The 10601-nt window shown below is 43.5% G+C and overlaps 2 protein-coding genes; both read left to right on the top strand.

The window, feature by feature from the left end:
• The first annotated feature begins 3770 nt into the window (after positions 1-3770).
• GSTUM_00001870001 (uncharacterized protein) lies at positions 3771-7009 on the top strand. XM_002839095.2 has 6 exons: positions 3771-4323; positions 4388-4530; positions 4705-4768; positions 4824-4872; positions 4925-6288; positions 6340-7009. The coding sequence occupies exons 1-6, from the start codon at positions 4231-4233 to the stop codon at positions 6406-6408; spliced, it is 1782 nt and encodes a 593-aa protein (XP_002839141.1). The 5' UTR covers positions 3771-4230; the 3' UTR covers positions 6409-7009.
• Positions 7010-7402: 393 nt separating this feature from the next.
• Positions 7403-8506, top strand: GSTUM_00001869001 (uncharacterized protein; the record flags this gene model as incomplete). XM_002839094.2 has 3 exons in its annotated part: positions 7403-7789; positions 7857-8165; positions 8261-8506. The coding sequence occupies 3 exons, from the start codon at positions 7403-7405 to the stop codon at positions 8372-8374; spliced, it is 810 nt and encodes a 269-aa protein (XP_002839140.1). The 3' UTR covers positions 8375-8506.
• Between the last annotated feature and the right edge of the window lie 2095 nt (positions 8507-10601).

The following is a 10601-nucleotide window of genomic DNA, read 5'->3' as shown; positions in this document are numbered from 1 at the left end:
TGTATTTGGTGTTTCACTTGATACAGGTAAGTCTGTACTACCTTGAGCGATATGATATGATTCTCTAATATATTTGTCCACAGTGGACTGGGTACTCAGGGTGGCAAATATCAAAAAATGGCTAGCCAAGTCAAGTCCCAGGCAGAAGCCAGACTATATTGCTAAGAGATTGAAGTAGGCTACAGTTCATAAGGACTGGACAGTTGAGGATTTTGAGAAAGTGATATGGAGTGATGAGTGTAGTCAAAAGAAATCCTAGAATCCAATACAACTGTGGGTGATTAGAGAACCTGCAGAGAAATGGTTGACAGATTGTATACATCTAAAGAAGAAGGATAAGGGAATATCAGTTATAGTTTGGGGGTGCTTTTGGAGTAAGAGACAAGGTCCCTTAGTTCCAATTACTCAAACTATCAACAAAAACAGGTATATCTGACTTTTGAGAAGGCATCTTTTTCCTGTTATTTATTAAATGATTTTTTTTGGTATGCAAGATATCCTGTTTCAGCATGATAATTCACCTATTCACATGACTTATAGTGTAATATATTGGCTGGAGAGAAACTGTATTGAAGTTGTAGAATACCCTCCTTATTGCTCTGATTTGAATCCTATAGAGCATATCTGGATTAAGCTTAAAAAGCAATTGCACTAGCAGTATCCAAGGATTGGAGATATCTAAGGAGGAAAAGAGGCTGCCCAGAGAAGACCTTCACAAGTATTATGATTAATTTGAGAAACAATCCCTGTGGTGTTTTTTTAAGAAGTTGTGGAAATCAATGCCTGATAGGGTAGCTGCAGTATCAGAAGCAAGGAGAGGTTATACAAGATATTAGCTATTTTATTATTTAATTCATACTACTAGTACTTTAATATTTTTATAAGTTGATTGTACACAACCAGTGTTGATCGTTAATACCAAATGTTGATCGATTATCCATTAATAACCCCAAGGTTACCCTACCAGATGGCCTAGGACCTACTGTAATCCAACCGCAATTTTACTTTGTCTTAGATGCCAAACACTTATGTCGAGTGGCTGTACACATATTAGTCCAGTATGTCTTATTACTATTATACAGTCACTAGACATAAGTCTTGGTGAAAGCTTAGTCAGCAGTGCTAAGTGAGAATAAATACCTCCACTTAGAAGAAATATCACAGACACAATACCGGTCATGTTACACTACTATCCAAACAAAGCTTACAATGCCTCCTAAAAGAGTATATTGATTCTGGTATAAGCATAACACAGCACACTGAGAGCTCACAAATGTCAAAAAGGGCATGATTATTGCCTTTTTCTTCACCTTTCAGACTATATCTACTGTCGTACATCTAATCGGTCATCCCTGGTTAACAGTGAGGAATTCTCTAGTGAGAGCAGGTGAGTAAGGATTAATTGAGAATGCCCCCTGATTTAAAAGACCTACACTCCTTAGTCACTGAGACAAACACATTATAATAAGTGCCGTCAAGAATGATCATGTGACAACCCATTTGGGGTTGTGAAATTGGTACACACTACATGTTTCTATTAGAACAATTGATCAAGTGCTTCATGAGATGAATGTGTGCAAGTAGCTTGACCAAAAAAGTCCAAAATTAAAGGAAGAGCACGCTAGGACTAGACTTGCATGGGTGGTAGAGAGAAAGGATTGGACGATTGATGATTTTCAGGGGATCCTCTATAGTAATGAGTATACAGTGCAAAAATCAGCAGATTTTCAGTGCATTTGGGTGTTCTAGACCCCAGGAGAAGTGAAAGGTAGATTGTATTCAACCTAGAGAAAAGGTAAATGAGGTTGGGCTCAGAGTATGAGCATACTTTTGGAGGAAAAGGCGAGGTCCATTGGTCTCAAGTAGGGAGGCCCGGGTAGACAGACATGTCTATATTAGTGTGTTAGAGTCTATTTTAGGACCGGTTATGGAAGAGATCGCTGAGCACATAGAGGTTGAAGATCCACTGTTTCAGCAAGATAATGTGAGAGTTCATACCGCAAAAGACACCTTAGCTTGGCTTGAAGAAAATGGTATAGATCTGAAAGATCATCCACCCCTTTCACTCAATCTGAACTCAATCGAACATGCCTGGATAGAGCTTAAGTACCAGCTTCACAAGCAGTATATGGATATTCTAGAAGCTAAGATGGTGCCTGAGAAAGTATGCTATAGGTTAGCTGAGGTCTTACCCCATGTATAGCCCACTATTTCAGACAGCTTCATTGAGAAGCTCCAGAAATCTATGCCTTCTAGGATGACTGTGGTGATCGAGGCAAAAGGGTAGTAGACGAAGTACTAGTTGTATTTAATATTGTATATATTTTCTACCATTATTCTCCAGTTGCGCAATACCTCCTGTGCACAGACCATGTCTCAGATGGCGCAATCACCGTGACTTATGTCTAGTGACTATATATTAATTTATACATATCATAATCATATGGTTTTTATTTAATTTTCTCTATTTTATAAATCCTACATATTATTGTAATTCATATTTTTTATGATATTTCTCAGTTTTTGTAAACTATTGTCTTATTTCTAGTAATTTTTTCTCATACCTTTAATAATATATTTATAGTTTTAATCCACATTATATTTTAAAACTATTCTCATTTTTTATTTTTGCTGAAATATGATTTATACAATTAAATTAAAAATATTTTCTCTTACTACTTATTTATATATCTTACCAACATTTAATTAAGAAATTCTACAAAATATGATACCATAATATTCATATCTTACAACTACTTAATAAAAATAATATTTTCTAATTTTATTGCACATGTAGCACTTTCCATGCTTTTGAATCTTATTTGCCAGCTGACAGCAACTGTTAGTTTCTTTAATAAGAGCTCAGATTAAGTAATTCTCGTTTGATATGAGATGTTGTTATTGTTGTCACATATGACAATGCCCCAGCAGTGTATATGCCGTATCATACCGGTATGATTGATTTGATGCCCGATAAATTATGGGGGGGGTTTATCAAAATTTAATCATGTGGCTCATCCCTGGTCAGATGGAGCATTTTTGGTGGGATTGGGGAAAAGGAAGGTGCTCCTGTTGCACCTTCACCCTACCGCCCCCTGGCTTGCATCGAAATGGAGTACCGGTAGGGTAACATAATTCCATACCTGTATTCCCTCCTATGATAGTATGATAACCTAAAGTCGATTCGCACATTTCCATGGAGCGGGATACTGGTACAAGTACGAATACAACTGATGTCTCGATTTCTTAGGTCACCCGGTCGGGGGAGGAGGTGTTGGGTGGGTCAGCCCTTTGTATGGCTTTTTCACTCATTTCTCTGTGACACAAAATGCAGTGCATCATGCTCCATTACCGTAGTGGAAAAAGAAATCCACGAGCTTGTTATTATCCCATCTACCGTGCCGTCAACTTGTGAATGTGGGATAACAAGTTTTTGCCTTGACCAGGAGCAAACAAAGAGAGGAGGGGAGAGCGGGAAGGGAGGGAGGGGAGGATTAGCTCTCGTCATACGCCTTTCCTCCCTCACCTGGCTCTCGAGTACGACGAGCTGCGAGTATGATAGGAGTATCATTATACGTACTCGAGAACATCCGCGAGTGCTGTGGCTTTCTTTCATCCTTGAGCTTCGGGAACTGAGAGGTACTCGTAACTGGGCCGTAGTGGTATGTCCAGATTATCCGGGGGATTTCCCGCTAAATTTAATGATTGGGATTCCGGAGTTTTCTTTTCCTTGCCCTGATTCCGTGCCCGATTCAGACAACTCCCCTCGCGTGGCCTGGGATCCAAGCCTTTTTGGGTGGGTGTGCCTCGATGTTCTGATTGCGGGCTGGGATCTTGTTGCTTCAAAACTTGTCTCACTACTTGTACTCAAATACAGTACCGCTTTTCCTCGCCTTTTCTACCTCAACCAAACCTCCCTCCCTACTCACTCCTCCTGCCCTCCTTCAGGGCAGAGAGATCTTTCTTATTCCATCTTCCCACATCAACCTCTCCAGAAACTCTAATATTTCCCCCTTATTTTCCATTCTTCCTGTTATTCTTGTTATCTTTGAGGGTCCTTCTAGCTCCTTGTTTTTTCCTTTATTCGCCCCTTTATCACCATCTCCGACTTATTTATTCGCTGCTTAAAATAACTGTCTTTCGTCATATCCTTTTTCTACATTTTTTCCCCCAGTTCATTCATTAATATTTTATCTTTTTTTTTTTTTTGTTAGAAGACTTGACTCTGGCATGGGGGAGATGCTCTCTTCGACGAACCATAAATCAATCTTGAGTTTGCTAGCAGAATACGATGACTTTCTAACAGATTCCCTCGTCGACCGTGTACTGCCCCCTGAGATGTCCTTGAAAAAGAATTTACCCTTACTGAAGTCCAACCGTGTCGCAGGTTCATTATTGGACTACCATCCGAAAAATCAAAGGCGTTTATCATTCGAGTCGCCGTCTCAATACTAAGGCAATCTTGAAGATCATTATTGAAGATGTGGTCGAAAACAAGAATGTCAAAGTTGCATTGGAGAAATTTCTACGGTGTGTTTTGCCCTCTTGCGATTCAATGTCCGCGGCTCTGGCGATGAAGGGAGAACTGTAGACCTTAGGAATGCCGATTGCCCCCTTACCCCTCACCCTCCCCTTCCACCAAATCTGTTATATTCTCCAGAGGTATCTTGCTTTGTCTTGGGCTAATGTTTTATTTTGCTACAGCCTACCTGGAGTCGTGCAATATTTAAGGAGTGGGGCCCATGTTGAGGCTGAATTTTCGAAGCATGTTGACTCTTCTAACTAGGCCGGCCGAATAAACAAGACTGACTGTGCAATGGTAGACATGCTCGCCGTTACCTATCAATCTATCAGCCGGACGCTGCCTTCGAAGTCGCTAGCACCAATCGTTTTGATCCTATGAGGCCCGAGGCATGTGTATTAGCTCGGAAACATCTTCATCGTGGCGAGATGGTCAAATATCTGACTGGGGTGTTGGTCAAGATGTCTGATAACGAAGAGCAATCCCTTTCCCGAGTGCAATCAGACTTCAGCATCATTTATTCTTCACGCGTTGGCGCCATGAGCCTGCTACTGGGGCCTGCTAGGTTTATTAATCACGATTGCCAACCAAATTGCAAGTTCACCACCGCGGGAAAGGAGCATGTGAATTTGTATGTAGAAAGGGATATCAAAGCGGGTGAAGAGATCACAGTCAAGTATGCAGATGACTATTTTGGGGAGGGTAATCGGGAATGCTTATGCAGGACCTGTGAAGGATTGGGGCGCAGTGGATGGGCTTCGGGGGCTGTCGAGGATCTACAACCCATGGAGGAGGATGGCTCCGCAATCCAAGCAGTGGCAGGAGGGTTTGTGTTGGCCAGGAGGTCTAAGCGAAAGAGAAACTCTACTCACTCGCTAACCATACAAGAGACCAAGAAGCAAAAGACTTCTGGAAACGGGTCCTCTGTTCTAAGCCCTCCGAATAGTGTTCGGGGACTTTCTGAGGGGCTCCGTAGCACCCCTCCTGTTCCTGACATGAGCGTGCATTCTAGGTATTCTACACCAGTGCTTGGAGCAATTGGACCGGAAACACCTCCGGAGACCGACGGGGCTGTGACTCCTATGAACTTTGCAGATGTTTCGAGAGCATCAGCTCTCTTAAGCGCATCACAAGCACGTGTAGGGGAATTAAATGAACCTCTGCAGTATGCATCGGGTTCGTTACCATTGGGTAGACTAGCTGAAGGAGGCTTTCCCGGGCGGGTGCAATCAGAAGCAATTTCAAATCCTCCTCAGAGCGAGCTGCAAGCGCGGCCCCTGCCCCAGATAACCATCAATCAAGCTTGCGATGATTGTGTTTCTAGAACGGGTCTCGAGCAACCACCGACTGGTACTGGCTGTTTCTTGGATGACAGGTTGACGAAGTCTGAAAGTAGTGCGCTACGTGCCTGGGATGGCGAGCTGTCTGATTTCACAGAAGTCGATGACTCAGATTTTGATGACGAAACACAGACGATCGATATTAAGCGACTGATTAGGAAACAACTATCCAAGGCTAAAAAGGGATCCCGAATTATAGGGAGTAAACCTCATTTTTATCCTTCTGAACCGCCCGCAAGGCGCGTTCCTGGAGATTACCTCGCCCAGAACAAGAGCGGTATATCTTGCGTCTGTTCCGATTGCCGGGAATCCTTTTTACATGCTGAAAAGTCCAATATCCCGACAGCGTGCAAACGCTGCGAACGCCATGCTAAGATCTATAAATTTGGTTGGCCAAAAACAATGGGAAAGAGAAGTGAGACTGAAGTAAGAGTTGTCATACTTCAATTTGGATACTTATGGCTAAAACGAAACCAGGATCGGTGCAACGATCACCGTGGTACTCAGCGTCCGCTGATGCTAAATGGACATGGGAGACGCCGTTAGGCGGTTGCAGGCTTCACAAATACTGGGTTGCAGTCGGCCAGGAAGCAGCAGGTACTGCTGTGGCTCCGAGGGTTGGGGCGGGGAGGGGATTGGCAAGCGGAAGAAAAACAATGGCGGTGATTAGTACTAAGTGGGAATTCGACATCCTCTTCCATTAGGTAACGGGGCTGTTCGGATAGCTTCGGGAGGTGTGTATCGTATCGGTTGCGAAATGGTATTTATAGCGCACCAGGGGTTTCTACTTAGCCTAGTTGTGATCTTTACATACGAGGGAGTTTTGGTACTAAAGGTGGATGCAGTTACGACGGGAGGGCACATCGAGGTTTAATTTATCGATCACCTTCACGGCTCTTTTCCACGGTTGTTAAACGGCATTGGAAAATTCACTCTAATAATGCATAGTTTTTGCTTGTTTCTTGTTATCCGTGTGTTAGTAATTGCGTACTTCCTTTGTCCCCTTTTTTAATTATATGTGATCTGATTTTGGGCATTTTTTCTCTTTTTCTGCCCAGGTTTATCTGGGGAGTTTGGATGGCTGGAGGAGTACGGGGCTTTGTTCGGTGTATAGTATAATATTACTAGATAGCTTGGTTATTAAAAAGAGGACGCGAGGATGGGAAGGCTTTGTGATGTAGCTTTAGCAATTGGCTGGAGTCAGTCGCTGGAAATAAGCACACCTTATGGCCCCACAAGGGACGAGAGTACATGGTTCCATCAGGAGGGCTTCCTACCAATACCGAGGTGTGATGTTGCAGTCTTGCGTAATTGACAGTGGCATCCAACATAGCGCCGGTTGTACATACTGTAGTACCAGTTGTATGATATTAAGGTTGTGGTCAAAGCTCTGGAGCGGATAAACTAGACCTAATTTGTCTTGGGTCCAGAGCTGCACGTTACCCCACCACAGCGGCAACGAGCGCAATAGTGGAGGCGCGATACGTCCCCATCTCCAACTGACAACCTCACCATCATTCCCTCAACAAACAATAAAGGGATGTCGAGATCACCGCCGCTACAAACTGCTCCCAACATCGACGTGGGTAAATCTATTACCCGAGGTGATTGGAAAGTAACAACTCACAAGCGTCCTATCCTAAATAGCACCGAAATCGAGACCATGACTACAACCTTGGGCATCTCGCCTCCCGAGATGATCTTTGGGAACAACAGCGTCGAGGTAACCAACGAGAGGCTCAACTGGTCCATTAGTTTTAACGCGTTGGATGCCCTCGAGCTGGTCGATAAGTCTGGGGAGTCAATGTTAAAAGTTTCGTACTCTGAAGCATGGCAGAGGATGCGCGAGCGGGTACATGAGGATATCAAGGAGATTGTGAAGCCTTACGATTGGACGTACACTACTAATTACCAAGGAACTGTTCATGTGGCTACCCCACATTCATCCGCTATGCCCCTCTTCCTAGATCATAAGAAAACACTAACGCGATCAGAACCCCGATAGGCCATTCCAACAGACCGGTAGTGAAATACCCTTCGAGAAGCTCAAGCGCCCTGACCCCATTCTCCTCTTTGATGACGTGATGCTTTACGAGGACGAACTTGCCGACAACGGCATCTCAATCCTTAGTGTTAAAATCCGCGTGATGCCCGAGCGCCTGCTCATCCTTCAGCGCTTCTTCATGAGGCTCGATGGTGTTCTTTTCCGGCTCAGAGACACTAGGTTGTTCATCGAATTCGAGACTGGCGAGATTGTTAAGCAGTATCAAGCTAGGGAAGATACGTATGCTAATGTCCGTAGCGTAAGTCCACCACCTACTGTTCTGTTCCCTCGGTTCTGCTACGGGTGGGGTCTGCGGGAGTGAATGGGGCTGAGATGGTCGAGTGCTTGTGACAGGGACTATATATGCATCCCCCAGAGCAGATTCCTAGTTTACTTCGGGATGACGGCTTTATCGCGGAGAGACTTCCGGTTATTGGGATAGAACGGGAGCGCGTTCTTGTGGGTTAGTAGGTGGTGCAGAGTGGGGGGGGGGTGTTTGCGGGACAGGATATCGAGTGAGGAGATATGATTAGTAGTTGTGCGGTCCAGACTGGTGTGGATACTCTGGATTAGGGTCATTATTTATTTTGCCCGATCTCATGTCACTTTGCCATTGTACTTACAGGGCGTAATAGCAAGGCCTAAACCCCGGCAGGCTCGGAGCATGAGAATTCCTGAAGAGAAGGGGGTGACGAACTCGGGGGCACTCCTGGGTGGAGAAGAGAGATATATTATGACGGTGTGGGTAAATGCTAGCCCTGGGGTTGCCCCACTTTGAATAGCCAGATGCACTGCCGGTGGGGATTCCACGTGCTCTACTATTTACAGATACAGGGAGCGGAGTAAATTTTCTCGAGTGAGAGTCCATGATAAGTGCTCGGAAATTGCCATCTGATGATGACTGGTAGAGAGATGTGTTTGAGTGATTATATCCTGGGGAACGTAGCCCCTGAGGCAGTCTAGGGAGTGCTGGGCCATATGGTAGGGTTATGGGGGGGGGACATGGAAAGTCTTGGTATCATTCATAGTTAAAGTATCATGGTGGTAATTCCGGGGCGTTTTGGGACATGAGGTGATGCCTCGTGGTTTTCCGCATTGAGAGCTGTGGTGTGGGGATGCGGAGCTATCATAGGACTTTTATCCTACATGTAGCCCTAAGTCCAAGAATTTGAAAAACCTCGTGCTTAGTCCGCGGGAAAGCAAGCCCAGAAGCAGCCATTGAAGTGGATCCGCAGAGAACTCTATAATATAGGGAAACGTGATAGAGTGCTTCACTTAGAATACAGGGACGTTGTGGGAAAATTACAGATAAGTGGAGACGGAGGCTGTGATCATGAGGTATCACTCGAAAGCAAATGAATACTCGTATCGTATCTGTAAAATATGATAACACCTCAGGTATCATATCCTACTAACTATTGATTAAGATATTGGGAAGGTCATGCATGACGTTTTTCAAGATCTAGGATGGGTAGAATCAGTAGAGAATATTCAGTAGAGATACATTTGATACTAAGAGAACTCAGTAGTTCTAAAGGTGTTGTACAGGGTGGTAAAAGGAAGTAATATGACATGATTATGACAACTCTCCCCACAATTGTACTGACACACAAATAGAAATATGTGAAGAAGTGTGACCTATAATTCCTATTACGGATCCTTACGAGAATGAAACGTAATAGGGAGTAGCTAATGTGCTGCGTGATCCGTCCGTTGCAACTACAGTCGAAGAAAAAACCACAACTTAATTTTTACTAAGACCTCTTCTCTTTTACTAAAACCATTTCCTAACTGACTTGCTTCTATCCCTTACTTAGTGATAAAGAGGTTTTCATTTTACTATAGTCCTTAGCAAGAACAATGTAGGAGTAAAGTATACCACCCCTCTTTCTCAGAAGACACAAATCCCACACATGACCAGGCCGGTGGGTTTAAGTAGCCAGTCTACCTTATCGACAATCATTGGATCCCCATGGCCTCCAGGCACTGGTATATGCTTTAGTGACCTCAAAATGACAGTATGTTATCCCATCCTGTGATTTAAGATGTCTGCAAACAATGAACACAGCCTGTTACCAACTACTTCCAACATCTTTTCATCAAGACAGTGGTTGACTTAGACTTTCAGAAACTAGACTCACAAACATATGTCAATATCTTCTGCATGATACTGTAACATGCATATGATGGCTACAGAAAGGCAGTTGATGGACTGTAAGAGCAATTTAATAGCCTCACAAATAGATTAGAAGTCTACAAGGATACTGCTTACTTCATAAAAGCATCTGTGACTACACTTACTACCAAGCCTGCCACTATAGCCCCCCACCTACTTAGCAAGAGTCTACATCTACCTCACTACTATAACAAGCTCTGAGTATCTCCTTTACCTCTTTGCTTGTTTTGGTTAGTGCACATACTTAGGTGACTGTAGTCAGTAATGGAAAGAAGAAGGAACACAAACCTAAGCCCACAATTGTGGCCAAATTGTTGGAAATTATGTTATTTCTGTCCTATTTAGTGATGGGGACGTATTAGTCATGTGATACAGCCACATGACTGAGTATATATGCTATCATATTCTAGCATCTTCTATGGTATGCAAGCGTCTTCTAGAGTTTTTTTTGATATGAGGTAGTACTCATATAATGATAAAGGGGTAGATAAAGAGCAGGTTCAGCCCTATTCTTATAGA

The sequence above is a fragment of the Tuber melanosporum genome (genome assembly GCF_000151645.1).
Source record: "Tuber melanosporum whole genome shotgun sequence assembly, scaffold_300, strain Mel28".
Lineage (NCBI taxonomy): Eukaryota > Fungi > Ascomycota > Pezizomycetes > Pezizales > Tuberaceae > Tuber > Tuber melanosporum.
The sequence above is the reverse complement of the archived record's forward strand: the minus strand, read 5'-3'. Positions and strand labels throughout refer to the sequence as shown.

Excerpts from the sequence above, each read along its gene's own strand:
- GSTUM_00001870001 (XM_002839095.2), top strand. The coding sequence starts at position 4,231 with ATGGGGGAGATGCTCTCTTCGACGAACCATAAATCAATCTTGAGTTTG. Across the intron at positions 4,531-4,704 it reads GCATTGGAGAAATTTCTACG|CCTACCTGGAGTCGTGCAAT; the intron begins GTGTGTTTTGCC and ends ATTTTGCTACAG. Across the intron at positions 6,289-6,339 it reads GAAAGAGAAGTGAGACTGAA|GATCGGTGCAACGATCACCG; the intron begins GTAAGAGTTGTC and ends AAACGAAACCAG.